The sequence below is a fragment of the Antedon mediterranea genome, chromosome 4, assembly GCF_964355755.1.
Source record: "Antedon mediterranea chromosome 4, ecAntMedi1.1, whole genome shotgun sequence".
NCBI lineage: Eukaryota > Metazoa > Echinodermata > Crinoidea > Comatulida > Antedonidae > Antedon > Antedon mediterranea.
In genome coordinates this window covers 6,416,638-6,436,014 of record NC_092673.1, presented here as the reverse complement: position 1 = coordinate 6,436,014, position 19,377 = coordinate 6,416,638, and the positions used below count along the sequence as shown (strand labels likewise).

Sequence of the window (19,377 nt, the reverse complement as noted above, 5' to 3'; positions counted from 1 at the left end):
CTCAAAATGACAAGAAACGCGTAGAAAGTTTATTAAAAATTAATTTTGCGCATTTTAAAATTTTAAATGCGCGTGCGCGCGTAACTTTGTGTAAAACACACATTTTTTTTTTCAACAGAAAGTTAGCGCCTGATATAAATTAAACTTTTGCAAAGTTTCAATTTAAAATGTTATTTGGTTTTTGACCTATGTTAAATACGAGAAAATCGTTAAATCGCGCGTAAATCACGTTGCGCAACTCTAACGTCATTCACAATAGGAGGTGCACAATTTCACGTAAATGCCCACATGTTTGACATCAAAACAGTTCAAAAAGTACAGAAAAGCGATAAAACGCATAGTGATACCGGACCGACAGACAGACCAACAGACCGACAGACAGACCGACAGACCAACCGACATAGTGAAATATAGAGTCGCGTCCACGCGACTAAAAATCAACCATCAACAAAGTCAGCCGTCCCCAACTTTGATACCATATCCAATGTGTAGGCCTACCGTTCCATTCAAAAACCATCAACCACTTTGTGACGACAAGGTCTCATGTAGTCAGGGCATTAAAATGTTTGAGATGTTTTTCTGGTTTTTTTTTCTTTCTAATTTTCTTATGCTTAATTTCATCTCATTTGCTACCGTACCGATCTAATTTGCTTAGTACTCTAGTAGCTAGATCAACTTTCGTATGCACTTTGAGGTCCAGAGAATTTGACTTCAGAAATTGGTTTAGGGTGGTCAAACTATCATTTTTGGCTTGGTTACACATTTTTGAAAATGTGGCGAAAGGTCAAAAGGTCAGGGTGAAAGGTCATAAGACCAAGTCAAGTCAAGTCAAGTCAAGTCAAGTCAAGTATCATTTATTATCATTTGTTTTAGGAAAAACATAGAAATTCTGTTTGCTCTGTTGGCGGAGCACAATATCCAACGGACACAACACGAACTCAAAAACAAAAACATTACAAAAAAAAGTGTCTACATCATATTTAAGGCTCTAATAGATCCAAACACCAATATGTCCTTAAATCTCAACAACCACTGATCACAGCGAAGTAATTTTGGTCTCAAATTGATCAGAAGGTATACATTTATATTCAGTCTAATGGGACATTTTAGTCAAAAATGACCGGAAATGCCATTTCTGACCTTTGACCCACACCTCAGGGCATGTATGTATCTCCGTAACTACTGATCGTAGACACTTAAATTTGATCTTAAATTGTTTGAAATAAATATTTATTATTTGTAGCACATTTTTAAAAATGTTACAAAAGGTCAAGGGGTCAAGGTCAAAGGTTATATGAACAAATAAAAATAGATACTTGTATCTCGGCAACCACTCGTCGCAGCAAGTCAAGTTTAGTCTCAAAATGTTCAGAAGGCATGCTTTCATATTCAATCTAATGGGACATTTTAGACAAAAAATATCAGAAATGCCATTTCTGACCTTTGACCCACATATCATGGCATCTTCATATCTCTGTAAGTACTGGTCGTAGAAACTTAAATTTGGTATCAAATTGTTCGAAATATACATATTTACATTCATTGTAATAGAAAAAATGTGGTTAAAAGATGAACAGAAATTCTATTACTAATGTTTCAAACAAAAAACATATCTCTACATAACTTATCCTTAGACAGTAATGTTATGCAATAACTGATACTTTAACTTGTTTCAATTTCAAGTACTAGTTATTGCTGTCCCCAAGAACATTTTGATAGAAACGTCAAGCTCAACAGTTCTTTTCAGAATGCTAGAAGTAACTTGCCATGTGTATCCGATTAAACTCCCCGGGCATTTATTGTTCAAAGGGGCTTTTAGGGGCAGGGGAGGCATATTTATTTGTGGTATAATATGGTAATATGTATAATCAAATAAATACTACCTAGATGTAAAAAAAAATACAGCACAATTAATATCAAAAAGTGAAAAAAATGCTTGGTAAATTGTAGATTATGGTAGTTAATGTAATGTGTTGTGATACAATTATTGTGTAAATGCATGTGGCGGGCGTATTCCACATGGTGTTCTATTAGAGGGAATGGTGGCGTTTATTTGAGAGAGGCTTTTATTCAAAGCGGGTGTTAATTCGAATAAATACTCTAATTTTAATAATTATAATTCGTTTCTCAACTGATAAAAGGTACTTTACATGATTCGTTTTCTTCTTTATGCTTTTTAACGAAATGTTTCTGTCTTTTAGAATAAAAGTGACACTGTCATAGATAACATTAAATGGATCTTCTCTTCCAGGTGCCAGTATAATGATATAAAACAATGACATATCATTATCCTGACACAATTGCACTCATAATGGATCTTCATTCCATCATCTGTTTGTTTGTGACTACAATTTGACAACAATCTTTTGCATATTTTTAAATGCCAATACATAGCTTCATTACTATTGTACAATATGTCCAGCTTTCCTAAAAACACCCTTGTGTACTGTAGTACAGTGTTGTAGTATGATTTTATCATAACTTCTGATGCTTTTATTGTCAATGAATTCAGTACCTAAAACATGTCAAAGTTTCTAGTGGTATTGATAATAAATCTCCAGAAACATATATTGTTTTATTATCTACACTGGGAACAGACGTGTATAATATACACCGACAAAACTTATACATATTATGTATAAGTTTTGTCGGTAACATTAAAAAATATTATGCAAAAGTGTTACGGAATAATGACAATGAATTGGTCTATTATAGTTGTCTGTGATACCTTTTACAAACCCAATACCAATACAAATACTTAGGTACTATAATTGACAACAAATTAAAATGGGAGTCAAACTCTCTCATGATTTCCAAGAAGGCATCTCAAAGGCTCTACTTTCTCAGAAAACTCAAGCAAATTAGAGTTGATAACACTATTTTAATTCTATTTTATCAAAGTATTATTCAAAGTATTTTATCTTTTAGCATTGGATGTTTTTATGGTAACTTTACTGAAAATGATAAGAAAAATATTGAGAGACCACGTAAAATTGCACAACGTATTATTAAAGCTGATCTAACGCCTTGTTCATTTATCTATGAAAAGAGTATTCTAAAAAAAGTTAACAATATTATGAAAGACCCCACTATGGCAAGCCTCAGCTGTCTGAAGTATTCAAAATATTATATTATTATATCATTTTTTTATTATGTTATATATTGTATTGTAATGAATTATACGTTTTGCATTATATTACTTGGTTTTAGCATTATATTATATCTATTTCTAATATATTATGTGAAAAATGTAACAAATTATTGACTTTTTGTATTATATTTTTTGGTTTTAGCATTATATTATGAACATTTAATATTATATTATTAATAAAATACATTATATTATAATATAATTGTATTATATTAAACGCATTTACTTTACTTTATAACATACAACATTATTATATTATACGGATTCGTCAGTTATATTATTATTTTGTATGATGTTTATTATACGTCACGGCTTATTTCAGTTCTTCTAACTCTTTCTCTCCCTCCCCCTGTTCACTAGCAATCAGCGGCCGGCAGAATCTGAATTGTGTGACTGTTGAAGAATAACTACGTACTAGGCCTAGGCCTAGCCTAGGCCTACTAGGGGATCTAGACAAGTGACCAAGGATCACCGGACAGCTACAACTAATACTACAATACAATAATACTACTACAATAACTACTACTGCTACTACCTAGGCCTAGCTAGTGAGTAGGGGATAGGTAGCTACTATGGCTATGTATGATGTTAACTACAAGGGCCTAGGCTAGGCCTAAGGCCCTAGAGGCCTACTAGTACTAGGCTAGGCCTAGACTTAAGTTGTAGTAGCCTAGGGCCGGGCCTGCTGCCTTAGGCTAGGCTACTACTACTACTACTACTACTAGGCAGCCCATGATGGGTACGAGTAAGCCAACATTTTGGATATATGTAAACCAAAATTTGGGTACGAGCGTGTTGGCATGGCATGGGTACGGGTTGACCTGTATCCTTCTAGCTAATCGTACTATGCCTAGGCCTCAAGTAAGTCTACGCTACCCAGTCCGGCTACAATATGGTCTATTTTGTTTTATAGCTTTACTGATAGCTGGGTTCAAATCTGGGTTGGGACGGCTTTTTCTCATTCTAAAACAGATTTCCTTATCATAATAAAATAATATATGAATTTATTTGTAATATTGTAATGTATACATAATATAATTAGTAATTACCATTGCCTTTATTACTATTAATTATGTATTATACGGTTACCCCTTAATTATACTATAGTATAATTTCCTTGTTATATTTTACAATATTTTCTTCCTAATTCTACAATTTTGTCTTTCACAGCACAAATTTATCATACTGAATCATCACACACCAAGTCTCATAAATCTCTACTGTATTTGTCCAAGCTACTCCAGCTACATGGTATTGTCTTGAGGCTAAACTACACGGTATACTGGCACTACCATCATTCCTGGCTCGTCAACCTGTACCACATAAGCACAGTTTCAGTTTCAGTTTATTTACCATTTCAATTTCTGAACATAAGAGATGAACAACTTATATGGATGGATAACCGTAAGAGCAAAGCTCGTTTACCGGTCACCCGTTAGTGCAGTGACATTACAGAAAACATAAAGACAGGACAAAGGTGCAATACTTAACAAGACATGTGAACACTTGTGTTTGCAACCCCTTGGATAAAATAATATATTTATATAAAGGAGAAAGTTAGATATTATAATATTTCTTTTTGATCATACAATGATAATTTTTAAATTACTTCTTAAGAAGTCATACTACTGATTCAAAATAGTGACTTACACCCTGTGGTCAAGGCTTTATTTGCTCTTATGCTTATTTCCTCCAACATACAGAGGAGGAGTACATAGGACTTTTTTTATTCATAACTGTTGAATTGTTTCCCAATACATAGTACCTATTGGTATTATATCTAAAAATACAAAGGCGGCTAACACAGATAGTTCCATATATACAGTACTCTTTTATAGATAGATGTATCTCTCCAAACTACTCCCAACTACCTAATCTAATAATAGTACTATTAGCATACTACTATACACTTTGTAGACAAGAAATAAGTTGTATACACCTACAGGACTTATGGTAGTACAGTCGATCGCCCTCTCACTGGCCCGGTCAACATAATCTATACCTAGATTATTACAGTAATTAAAGTACATTATTACAGAGTTTTGTTTTTTTTTGCAGAAATCAAAGTTATGTGTATAGAAAGCAGTACTCGTATTAAAAACTAAGCAGGTTGCAGGTCTTGAACGCAAACTGGCAGGATATTTTGAATATTTTTTGTTGTTGAAATGATGGAATCTTAACTTCAATTTCCACGAACTGGAGACGAAGACATATTATGACCCTTTTACTTAAATTTATTTGAATAGACCTCCATGTAAAGTCATTAAAGGCTACATGATTGTTTTATATTTTAATATGTGATAGTAGGAAATCATTGTGTATAATGAGGACTATGAATCTGATATTTACTTGCATTCTTATCTTTTTAAAATATTATATATAATGCCGGTAATGAGTTTAAAATTTAATTATATTGACTATTTTTGATAATCATCATGTCCTTATGAATTAATTTATACTTTTTTTGTGTAATATAGTTCATATATTATGTATTAAATAAATTGGTAAGGCCCTATACTGTTATTATTTAAGGAAAGTTTATATACACTATTATTTTATGCCTACCAATATTAGTATTAATTGTTTATGTAAATATTTTGTCTAATTGCCTTGATTTTTGTATAGGCCAATGGCATCAATGTTTTTCTCAAAGCAAATTAGCCTAATAATGCCACATTTAGACACATGATTCATTGATTTCTGATATTCTGTACTTGTGTATGCATTACTAAAATAGTAGTTAATATATTTCATTTATAATGTATGTATAAACATATATTCATATTTTTTTAAACATTTTTAAATTTAAAAATTATTACAATACCTATCTACCTTTCTGATATTGTTACTATTATATAATATTCTTTGAGGCAGCAATAAAAAAAAAATTAGAACAATTAATTTGACTTATACTGTACTATGTTAGTTCAGGAGATGAAGTGTGTGTGGGCAGAAACTAGTGTGTTGGAGGTTGGTGGTGTGAGGTGTATAGTTGTCACTTTAAGACCTAAATTAGATGTTTTCTGAAGAACAGAAGTAAGCGCATACGCTTTCAAACAACTCCAAGAAGATTCACACAAAAATAATTACTTTCCAATAAAGTAGTATAACAGTGTATATTACAGTACATTGAATAAACTCAAGCGGAATAATAACGCACATAAAAAAACATTCATTTTCTTTTCGAAAAGTGCCCTCTCTAGTTTTCTATTAATTTATTAATAATTATTATTAATTAATGAGTAATATGAACATATTTTTAACATTCATGGTTGGAAGCTGGTTCTACTCCTAACAAAGTTTCATATCTCCAAATTTCATTAACGTATTCAAAGCACTTCAATATTAAATATCACATTTAACATAAACATTCGGGTTTTGGATAGAATTTTGCTTAAAAACATATACAAAAAACATCGATAAAAAATACTTTTCGTATTCAAAAACATTTGATACTTGGTATAAATGTTCACTATAGGTTGCTCTATTCACAGAAAAAAATTGCATTCATGAACGTTTTTTGTTGGTTGTTTTTTCAAAATAGTTATTAGCTTGAAAAAAATGAGTTGGAATTGTATGGTCTTTCATAAGTGTACATTTTGTAAAAACGTAAATTTAAAAAATCAGTGATATGGCTTGATAGTTATTTTTTGTTTGCAATATGGATGGAGCAACCTATATTGAACATTTATACCAAGTATCAAATGTTTTTGAATACGAAAAGTATTTTTTATCGATGTTTTTTGTATATGTTTTTAAGCAAAATTACGTATATCCAAAACCTGAATTTGTAATGTTAAATGTAATTTATTTAAGTGCTTTGAATACGTTGATAAAATTTGGAGATATGAAACTTTGTTAGGAGTAGATACAGTTTCCAGCATTAAATGTTAAAAATATGTTTATATTACTCATTAATTGATAATAATTATTAATAAATTAATAGAAAACTAGAGAGGGCACTTTTCGACAAGAAAATGAATGTTTTTTATGTGCGTTATTATTCCGCTCGAGTTTATTCAATGTACTGTAATATACACTGTTATACTATTTTATTGGAAAGTAACTATTTTTGTGTGAATCTTCTTGGAGTTGTTTGAAAGCGTATCCGCTTACTTCTTTTCTTCAGAAAACATCTAATTTAGGTCTTAAAGTGACAACTATACACCTCACACCACCAACCTCCAACACACTAGTTTCTGCCCACACACACTTCATCTTCTGAACTAACATAGTACAGTATAAGTCAAATAAATGTTTTTATTTTTTTTTATTGCTGCCTCAAAAAATATTATATAATAGTAACAATATCAGAAAGGTAGATAGGTATTGTAATAATTTTTAAATTTAAAAATGTTAAAAAAAATATGAATATATGTTTATACATACATTATAAATGAAATAATATTAACTACTATTTTAGTAATGCATACACAAGTACAGAATATCAGAAATCAATGAATCATGTGTCTAAATGTGGCATTATTAGGCTAATTTGCTTTGAGAAAAACATTGATGCCATTGGCCTATACAAAAATCAAGGCAATTAGACAAAATATTTACATAAACAATTAATACTAATATTGGTAGGCATAAAATAATAGTATATATAAACTTTCCTTAAATAATAACAGTATAGGGCCTTACCAATTTATTTAATACATAATATATGAACTATATTACACAAAAAAAGTATAAATGAATTTATAAGGACATGATGATTATCAACAATAGTCAATATAATTAAATTTTAAACTCATTACCGGCATTATAAATAATATTTTAAAAAGATAAGAATGCAAGTAAATATCAGATTCATAGTCCTCATTATACACAATGATTTTCTACTATCACATATTAAAATATAAAACAATCATGTAGCCTTTAATTAGTTTACATGGAGGTCTATTCAAATAAATTTAAATAAAAGGGTCATAATATGTCTTCGTCTCCAGTTCGTGGAAATTGAAGTTAGGATTCCATCATTTCAACAACAAAAAATATTCAAAATATCCTGTCAGTTTGCGTTCAAGACCTGCAACCTGCTTAGTTTTTAATACGAGTACTGCTTTCTATACACATAACTTTGATTTCTGCAAAAAAAAACAAAACTCTGTAATAATGTACTTTAATTACTGTAATAATCTAGGTATAGATTATGTTGACCGGGCCAGTGAGAGGGCGATCGACTGTACTACCATAAGTCCTCTAGTGTATACAACTTATTTCTTATCTACAAAGTGTATAGTAGTATGCTAATAGTACTATTATTAGATTAGGTAGTTGGGAGTAGTTTGGAGAGATAAATTTATTTATAAAAGAGTACTGTATATATGGAACTATCTGTGTTAGCCGCCTTTGTATTTTTAGATATAATACCAATAGGTACTATGTATTGGGAAACAATTCAACAGTTATGAATAAAAAAAGTCCTATATACTCTGTATGTTGGAGGAAATAAGCATAAGAGCAAAGAAAGCCTTGACCACAGGGTGTAAGTCACTATATTGAATCAGTAGTATGACTTCTTAAGAAGTAATTTAAAAATTATCATTGTATGATCAAAAAGAAATATTATAATTTCTAACTTTCTCCATTATATAAATATATTATTTTATCCAAGGGGTTGCAAACACAAGTGTTCACATGTCTTGTTAAGTATTGCACCTTTGTCCTGTCTTTATGTTGTCTGTAATGTCACTGGACTAATGGGTGACCGGTAAACGAGCTTCGCTCTTACGGTTATCCATCCATATAAGTTGTTCATCTCTTATGTTCAGAAATTGAAATGGTAAATAAACTGAAACTGAAACTGTGCTTATGTGGTACAGGTAGACGAGCCAGGAATGATGGTAGTGCCAGTATACTGTGTAGTTTAGCCTCAAGGCAATACCATGTACCGTAGCTGGAGTAGCTTGGACAAATACAGTAGAGATTTATGAGACTTGGTGTGTGATGATTCAGTATGATAAATTTGTGCTGTGAAAGACAAAATTGTAGAATTAGGATGAAAATATTGTAAAATATAACAAGGAAATTATACTATAGTATAATTAAGGGGTAACCGTATAATACATAATTAATAGTAATAAAGGCAATGGCAATTACTTATATTATGTATACATTACAATATTACAAATAAATTCATATATTATTTTATTATAAGGAAATCTGTTTTAGAATGAGAGAAAGCCGTCCCAACACAGATTTGAACCCAGCTATCAATAAAGCTATAAAACAAAATAGACCATATTGTAGCCGGACTGGGTAGTGTAGACTTACTTGAGGCCTAGGCATAGTACGATTAGCTAGAAGGATACAGGTCAACCCGTACCCATGCCATGCCAACACGCTCGTACCCAAATTTTGGTTTACATATATCCAAAATGTTGGCTTACTCGTACCCATCATGGGCTGCCTAGTAGTAGTAGTAGTAGTAGTAGCCTAGCCTAAGGCAGCAGGCCCGGCCCTAGCCTACTACAACTTAAGTCTAGGCCTAGCCTAGTACTAGTAGGCCTCTAGGCCTAGCCTAGGCCGTAGTAGTTAACATCATTCATACATACGCCCTAGAGCCTAGTAGTAGCTACCTACTACTCACTAGCTAGGCCTAGGTAGTAGCAGTAGTAGTTATTGTAGTAGTATTATTGTATTGTAGTATTAGTTGTAGCTGTCCGGTGATCCTTGGTCACTTGTCTAGATCCCCTAGTAGGCCTAGGCTAGGCCTAGTACTTAGTTATTCTTCAACAGTCACACAATTCAGATTCTGCCGGCCGCTGATTGCTAGTGAACAGGGGGAGGGAGAGAAAGAGTTAGAAGAACTGAAATAAGCCGTGACGTATAATAAACATCATACAAAATAATAATATAACTAACGAATCCGTATAATATAATAATGTTGTATGTTATAAAGTAAAGTAAATGCGTTTAATATAATACAATTATATTATAATATAATGTATTTTATTAATAATATAATATTAAATGTTCATAATATAATGCTAAAACCAAATAATATAATACAAAAAGTCAATAATTTGTTACATTTTTCACATAATATATTAGAAATAGATATAATTATAATGCTAAAACCAAGTAATATAATGCAAAACGTATAATTCATTACAATACAATATATAATATAATAAAAAAATGATATAATAATATAATATTTTGAATACTTCAGACAGCTGAGGCTTGCCATACCCCACTCATCCGTTACATTACTGTTATAACTTAAATAGATCAGGCATTAGGCTACGACCTCCGAGAGCAAATCTTTGTAGAACTAGAAAATCCTTCGTTGTAAATAGCATTCATATTTTTAATTCTAATGTAAGACGTTAATGCAATTTTTAATAGTTTTACATTTTTAACAGTATTTTTAACTTTTTATCTTGTATCTTTAATCTGTTATCATACTGCACGTTTTTAAATTGTTGCTATACTGTTGTTTTAATCTACCAAGCAAAGTGAATTTCCATTTTATGGACAAATAAAATTTCTTGAATCTTGAATCTTGAAGTATTACATGATTGTACTTGCAACAGGATAGAATGAGGTTTAATCCAGTTATTATTCTTATTATATTAATTTTTTTTTTTTAATCTGGGGTGTATTTATTTGATTATACATGTTACCATTATTACACCCAAACAAAATAAACGCCTTCCCTGAATAACTAAATGCCCGGACCTTTTATTCAGTGCATACGAAAGTTGATCCAGCTACTAGAGTATAGGTAATAATTACATTGCAACAAAATAGGCCTATGATTGTCAGTAATGAGTTAAATAAACTTCATTGGTTTACATTCAAGAAACTTTCGTTAAAAGTTTTAAAAAACCAATTATATAATCTTCAATTCCAAAAACGTTACTTGTGAAACTAAAGCAACAATAAATTGAAATGTATCTGTCTCCCTTAACACAACATTTCTCGGAATAGAAATAGATTGTAGACTAAATTGGAAAAAACATGTTAAACTTAGGCGTATACAAACAAACATTTCTAAAAACAGCAGTATATATACATTGAGAAACTAAGTATATTCCATCATTTATTAGTATTACCATACATTTATTTATTGTTGTGAAATGGGGTAACACTTATAAAAGTACATTACAGCATTTTGTTACCAACGAGTTTATAATTTATCTATAAAGCTGACGATTTGGCTAACACTAAACCATTTTTTTAATTAATTTAAACAACACTACATATTTTTTTAATCGAATTAAATACTGCTGTAATAAGCCCATAGAAAACAAGTTATTCCTATATTCAACGGTATTAAACAGAAACAGCCATAAATGTATAATATCAGACAGAAAGACAATTTTAATTTATAGAAAACTAAGTAAAAATCAATGTGTTTATCGAATAAAGAAATAATTTTATTATGGAATTAACTCTCTAGGAAAGTAAAAAGTTTACTCGAAAAGTATATAATACTACTGCTGCTGCTGCTGCTGCTACTGCTGCTGCTGTGCTGCTGCTACTGCTGCTGCTACCACTGCTGCTGCTTCTGCTGCTGCTGCTACTACTGCTACTACTACTACTACCTGTAGAGTAACGATTATAATTGGTTGTTGGTAGTAGTGCGGAGTGGTGGGGGATGGGTAGTAGGAGTTGTTTTTGCCTTTATACATTGGCTATGTGTGTGTAACTCTTTAAATTGCGCATGATCTTAATATATATATGATATGATATTATGGCTACGTAATTAGGCTACTGTGTGACTGTTTTAACAGCTCGGCCGCTCACTCATAAATTGTTTCAATCATGGTATATCTGTAGTGATAAGACTGCCATTTTCCTAATTATTTTGATTTTAATTTTTCTTAGATTTAACTGTTAAACCCATTTTGATTTTCTTGTGCTATGATCGTGTGAATTTTAAATCATTTTGTTTGCCCGATAAGTAAATGGCACAACCTTAAATGTATATATCACCTTTCATTTTTAACATAAACAAACATGTATGACCGTGTGAATTTTTAATCAAATCAAATGTGTTTTTTTTTAATTTTACAATTTACCGACATTTTTTTATTTGAAATGAATTTGAATTACTGATGACCTATTCTGTTTGTCCGATACGTAAAATTTCACAACCATAAATTTATTTAATATTATTCAAAATTCTAAATTTTAATTTTATATTTACAACAGGATGACCTTTAGAAATAAAATAAAACTGTTGTTTTTCCCGATACATAAATGCAACAAACTTACTTAATTTGTATAAAACCTTTTAATTTTTAACATAACAAACACATGTTATTGAACACATTTGCATTTTGTAACGAATATAAATGTCGCGGCGTATATAACTTCTATTCCTGTCCCAGTTACGAATTATATATTTACAAGATAACCTTTAAATAAAATAAAACTTTTGTTTTGCCAGATACGTAAATGCCACAACCTTAAATTTATATATAACCTTTTAATTGTTAACATAACAAACACATGTTATTGAATACATTTGCATTTTGTAACGAATATAAATTTCGCGGCGTACATACAACGTTTATTCCTGTCCCAGCTGCCAATTATTGAACATCTCTGAAGTAGGTATTATTGAAAGAAGGTAGGTATTATTTAGGCTAGGAATCAGGACGGTCAGTACAATGACTTAGTCTGGGCTCCAGACGGAGTAAAATATAAATATTTTTGCACATATGGCGTTTCATACGTGTATTATTTGAGTTTGGATACAAAAATCGCAGTCGAAATAAAAACAAATAAATAAAAATAAAAAACAATACAGACTTGGGGCAAGTCTAACAATGACTGTGAACTAAACGCATACCTGGACGTGTTGATTGTTAAGATATGAATTCTGGTCATACTTTATCTACTTTAAAAAGAGCGCGCTTCCCGCCTCTGCGTGCCGAATTTCTTTGAAATTGTAATACTGAATGTTGTTGCTCAGAAAATATCGTCCGAAATTTTACCTTCATATTTTTTTTTTTTTTTGCTGACGTATCATATACAAAATGTAGAATATATAAGTGGGGTCCCGTAATTGTACCTAATACACTGTATACATAAAATATTCTGTAAATTCAAACAATTTAGCACTGTAAACCTGCATCTTCAGGTCACATAGAATGGCATACTTAATCAATTTTTCCGTTTATAGCCAACGAATTCATGTGTCACGTTAGTTAACCTCGTCCCGTCCAAAGTGGCGAGTTCACAAATAATATGTTTTTTTTAAATACTAGAATCACCATGATGAATCGAGCATTTCTTGTAATCGCATTTATTGTCTTGTGTGCAGCAGTCGTAATGGCATATGGTTAGTAATTATTGACAAACGTTATACGAAATATCAACCAGTAGAGCTTGGTTCTAGGTATTTATAGTGGGAACCACGCTTACATCTCCCACTTTAATCTTAGATGTTGGTGTGTTTAGGGTCCCACTAGCGACGCAACGTCACGCAACCTACGCAACGTAAGAGAATGCTCTTCCAGTAAATGTGTTTGCCTCCGTCCGCGTGAAATAAAAAAAAAAATGCTTATTGCGCGTCATGTTAGCATGCCGTAGACTTTGACCTGGTTCATCCCGCGTATTTTTTAGTTTTCCCCCGCCTCCTACGTGAAATCAAACCTGTTGTTTGCAGCACTGTTGCGTCGTCGGTTTCCACTTGTGATTACGGCGCAATACAGCACTTTGCGTCAATACGTCGTGCGTTGCGTTAAGCGTGGTTCCCACTAGCGACGCAACACAAGGACGTAACGCAACGCAAGTGAATTGACCAATCACAAGCGATGGCTTATTCGCTTGTGATTGCTAAAGGCTGGTTTCCTGTCGACGTAAGAGTAAGTTTTTCTAACGTCAGTTACGATTGTTACGTCGATTTTACGTAAAGGCTGGTTTCCTGTCGACGTAAGAAGTCGAATTTTGCAACGATTCTTGCGTTTCATACGTTTCTTACGTCTCTTACGAAAGTTGAGAAAAAATTGACGTCATTGACGTTAGTCAAGATCGTGTCGGGCCGTAGAAAAACATCTGTAGTTATGCTGCTCCCGAAAGTTGAAATTTTGGCTGTGAAACACACGTCGTATGCTTACGTCGATTTTAGTGTTGTTACGAAAGTTGAAATTTTTTTCTTACGTCGGTCAGATTTATGACGTATTTGAAACAACATCTCTGATTGGTGTTTCTTTTTAGAGCGGGTTTTGTCATTTTTCGCGTGAAATGTTGAATGATGTTATTGTACCTGTAGCTACTCAGCAGCAGTGTCAGTGCAGCACACCAACATATTATTTTTAGTAGATAGGCTAGGCCCTAGAATTAGTAATAACTTACTCCATGATTAATACTGTACTAATAGGAATTGATTTGACCAAAATCTAATCAAACTAGCCTAGGCTAGTAGGCCTATGTACTATTGTATGAATCAAAGTATGAATTAATTATTCTGGCCTAGCCTTAAATAGTTTTCAAAATTAAAAAAAAGGCAAATCATTTCGGGATTCCTATTATTATTAGACCTACTTATGCCCTAGGCTAGGCCTTGGCCTATGGGCCCAGGCATACTCTAATCGAGCATGAGATAGTACTACCGCAGTAAGATACCCATTATTTACAGGCCTATAATAAGAATAAATTTAACAAAACAATATAAATTATACAAAATCAAGCAAACACTTTTTTACTATATCTTATCTTGTTGCAAATGTTCACCTTTCGCGACGTTTCTACCGACAAATAGAACAGAAGAATGTCGGTTTCTTTGAAATGCTGATTACTTATTGCACGTCCATAAATAAGTGTATTATATTTTGATATGAGTTGTAAACTCCTGATTAGAACATTATTATATTGAAACTATACTGTGCATTTGTAAAGTATGTACAACATTGTAAAGTGGGCTAAAATTATAGTAGTAAATACATACAAATGTTATTGTCCGGCTTTATTTCACTATAAGGTCATACACATTACGTCATAACTCTTGTCGCTTATTGGTTGCTTGTTACGATTGCGCTTACGTCTCTTGCGAAAGTTGACTTCAAGTCAACTTTCGTAAGAGACGTAAGAAACGTGACGCAAGGGCGTTCATTCAAGCGTAAGATCAAAAATCCCGGTTTCCTGTAAAATCGGAAGAAAACGTCGTAACGCAACAATTGTTAGGTCATCGGTTTCCTGTAAAATCGTTTGTCGTTACCATTTTTCTTACGTTGCGTCGATTTTATAAATTTTCGATCGTAATCGGTTTCCTGTAAAATCCGCATTTCTTACGACAAATCGACGTAGTCGCAACAAAAGTGATGTTCTTACGTCGACAGGAAACCAGGCTTAAAAATAGATTCACCGCAGCCGCGTGTGTAACCACAGTCACGATGAAGCGCATATTCGAACCCGACATATGAGTATGGCATAAACGGAGATTACTACTATAGAAACAAAACTATTTAAATTATTCATTATCATTATTTATATTATTTTATAAATAAATGTGAAAAATGGAAAATATAACTAAATATTGAAATCGTATTTTTGTTGACTTTTTATTTCAGAAATATCTTGGACACCATGGCATGATGAGAAATATTACATAAACACAACTCCCATGACCTACGACAGAGCAAGAGAAACGTGCCAACAGTTAGGCGGTGATCTTGTTTCATATGACACGGTAGAAGAAGAAACAGTTTTAGATAACCTTGTACGCCGCACTTCAATATTGACGTCAAAATATAAAAAGATTTTTATCGGTAGTCGTAAAGAAGACGATGTGTTTAAATGGGCACGAACTGGCACGACAAGTACATTTTCAAGTAAGAGTAATAATCTTTTGATACCTCATTTTACTCATAGTATTTCTCTAATACACCTTCCCAGTAAAAAAAATCGGGTTATTTTCATTAGGCCTACTCTCCAAAATCAGAAGAAGAATTTGGCCAAATTTAGTTAAGCATAGAAAATTGTCACTTATGCATAGGGCTAACTTGTGTATGAATTATGGACTCAAGTCAAGTACTAATTACACGTGATAGAATACCGGTATGTATACAAGAAGAGCCCAACCCAGGGACTTGGGCCTTTCTTACACACAATTGATAGCGCTCTCTGTTGACGAATATGTAGATTTCACTATACAACATGATTATAAGGACCCAAGTCCATTGTCTTTAACGCGTTCCCATGATGCAACAGAAGCGCATATAATCATGTGCTATATCATTTTACATTTAGATATGAATACGTAAATTGTCATATAACCAACAATATATTTTATTTTCTTAAAATACTTTTGTGTGGACTTAGGTTCTTCTTATATTCAGGTACAGTATTACAGTTAAAATGTCTTCTTTTTTTTGCAAACCCCTTTTAATTAAAGCTAGATACCGATCGATTTTTTCACAAAACTAATTTTTTTTACTTTTTGTTTATTATTTTTATTTAAGACAGGACCACAATGCAAAACAGGTTTTCTTGTATTTGATTGTATAATCCTGTATAAAGATAAAAAATAAGCATAAGAAAATGTAATTGTCTTTCTGTACATTATTTCTTATTAAATCAGATTGGTGTCCGGGTAGCGATTTTTTTTTTCGTACATAAGTTGGGGACCCCATGTGAAAGTCAGCCGAACTACTTCCTAAATATAAACTAAACCTAACCCTCTTAATAATCTCTCTCTCACTATAAAGTAAAAGAAGTAGCTCATGGGAATCGAACCTCATACATCGACATGTTAAGTCCATAGTCTTATCCACTCGACTACACAGACGGCTCGACAGAAATCGTTTGCATTAGCGAATTGTAGTTAGCTTAATTCTTACGTCACACCTTATTGATATGACTAATGAATATTCATGCATATTTTGTGACGTTTCACGAGGGGTCCCCAACTTATGTACGAAAAGAAATATCGCGTCCGGGTAACCCGTCTGGTGATGGAAATTGCGTTGAGTACATTAGTGACTCATACTGTTACAATGACGTGTCATGTTCTGTATTTAAAGCGAGTATTTGCGAAGCGGGTAAATATTGTTTTTATCGTATTTTAATAATTGTAGCAGTGTTAAAAAGGTATACATATGAGCATGCTATAAACGGAAGGACTAACAGCTCTCCATCCAATTAAAGAACACCTTTGGGACCCAGGTTTTAGGAGTCTTTAGTATAGAACCCCTCCGACTACCAACGACTAGTGGTCTTTAAATTACTCTATTAGAGGGTACTGAAATATGTCAGAATAGTTATCTTGCTCCTTGAAGGGTGAAGGTAAATGAAATCAGCTTGGTCTGTCTGTCCTTCTGTCCATTGCTTACTTCGTCTTCTAATCTATTGTATGCCCATCCATTTTAACCACACCACACAATTAAATCATTTTAGCACTTCATATAGTTTAAACCACCTATAAGACGTTTCCTAATCCTAATTCGATACCGTGATGAAAAGACAGTGACGTAGTAGTTTCAGGCCAGTTATAATGTTCAAATTAATTTCATAACGTTGAAAAATAATTTTATAACGTTGAAATTAGTTGTATAATGTTGAAAATAATTTTATAACGTTGAAATTAATTTTCATTTTGCGCATTTAATTAATTGCGCGTCGTATGACAGTGGCGTCTTTTCTACGTCTCTCAACTTCGCTTGTCATTGGTTAAAACGCTTGCCTTGCGTTTACGTCCTTGCGTTACGTTCTAGTGGGAACCAAGCTTTACGTTGCGTCGCTAGTGGGAACCAGCTTTGGGATGACTACTAAAATGTATTTTGGTTACTGTTTCAGACCCATGTGAAGGAAGTCCTTGTGAAATCGGACAAATGCGTATGCCAATGGGCACGAGTTATAATTGTCATCGTAAGCTCAATCGTAATCTTTAATAAAAAGTTAAAGATGCATGCCTGTTATTGTTCTCCAAATTTCAATTTTGTTTTGCATATGCCATTTTATTGTCACATAATATAGTTATTTACTTTGACCAAAAATTGGATCAAAAAAATGTACTTATCGGAAAAAGAAAAAAAAATGTAATTTAAAGCAAAAGATATAGTCAAATTGATTGCCAGGCAGTGGATTTTTTGGTTTAATTTAACCGTTTTTTAGGCCGAAGTATTTTTTATCTACGGAAATAGTTTTATTTACGCCTACCTAATCTTCAATTTTCGTGTTTTTCGGGAACAATACATCTACGACAAAAACGCAAGTTAAGAAGCAACTAAAGTAGTGTAGGCCTAACCTAAGTGCTCAATTAGATTATTTTTTGTACCTGAAATTTGTCACCCAATTATTTACGTACAAAATGAAATTTATTTACCAACCGAGGCCTACATTTGCCAGAGAAAGTTGATTTATTTTTGACTTTTGCTTTTGCATTTTGTATCACTTTGGTTTCTTTCTAACTGCAGTTATGACACGTCACACATCCATAACAGAATGTTTCGTGATTTTACATCTATATTAGGCCTATATTCATAATACTTCTTTCCATAAACCGGGTTTCCTTTTAAAATTTATTTTTCTATTTCATAGTAATCTTTTTATAGTTATTTATTTGTTTTATTATTATTTTTTGTTTGTATTTAAGCCTAGAATTATTTTTATTATATTTGTAAAAAAGAGTAATAGACAAACAAAATTGAAGAAACAGTTGAAAAGGATGAAATTGTTCGAAACGTCAAATTCAAAATGTGTTCTCTTTGTTTATTTGAGTTTACACCTTTTATTCAGTCTTTCTTCTTCTGTTTATAAGGTGTTTTTGTTATGGATTGTCAGAATTAAAATTTAATTTTTCTTTTACAGCTTTTTCAGACATGCAGGGTGATAATGCAAATACAGGTTAAATTTGATCGTATATTCAACGGTATCGGGCAACAGAAACATACATAATAAGCAATGTTTACGTATTTTGTCAATTTGTCTTCTAACAAATGAATATGAATAAAGAACATTAGAAATTAATGGTATTGCGTTTATTATTTTGATACACAAAGCTACCGACATAGGCCTAATGCGACATTATAACATATATTTATTTTTTTGGCGATTAGCAAAAATATGACCTTACCTGAATCGTGGGTTGCAAGTAGGCCTACTTATTTACTTGGGCTTTTATTTACTTAAAGCGTGGTTCCCACTAGCGACGCAACACAAGGACGTAACGCAACGCAAGTGAATTGACCAATCACAAGCGATGGCTTATTCGCTTGTGATTGCTAACCGTCTATAACTTCGCTTGTCATTGGTTAAAACGC

General features: G+C 32.3%; 1 protein-coding gene and 1 long non-coding RNA gene across 2 annotated transcripts; both read left to right on the top strand.

The window, feature by feature from the left end:
- Positions 1-3,462: 3,462 nt before the first annotated feature.
- Positions 3,463-5,287, top strand: LOC140047978 (uncharacterized). The gene is made up of 3 exons (XR_011845007.1): positions 3,463-3,699; positions 4,322-4,628; positions 5,210-5,287. It is a non-coding gene; the product is annotated as an uncharacterized lncRNA (long non-coding RNA).
- A 7,393-nt stretch (positions 5,288-12,680) lies between these two features.
- LOC140047954 (uncharacterized) lies at positions 12,681-19,084 on the top strand. Its single transcript, XM_072092983.1, has 5 exons — positions 12,681-12,743; positions 13,384-13,457; positions 15,688-15,948; positions 17,912-17,983; positions 18,926-19,084. The coding sequence occupies exons 2-5, from the start codon at positions 13,391-13,393 to the stop codon at positions 18,964-18,966; spliced, it is 441 nt and encodes a 146-aa protein (XP_071949084.1). The 5' UTR covers positions 12,681-12,743; positions 13,384-13,390; the 3' UTR covers positions 18,967-19,084.
- The last annotated feature ends 293 nt before the right edge of the window (positions 19,085-19,377 follow it).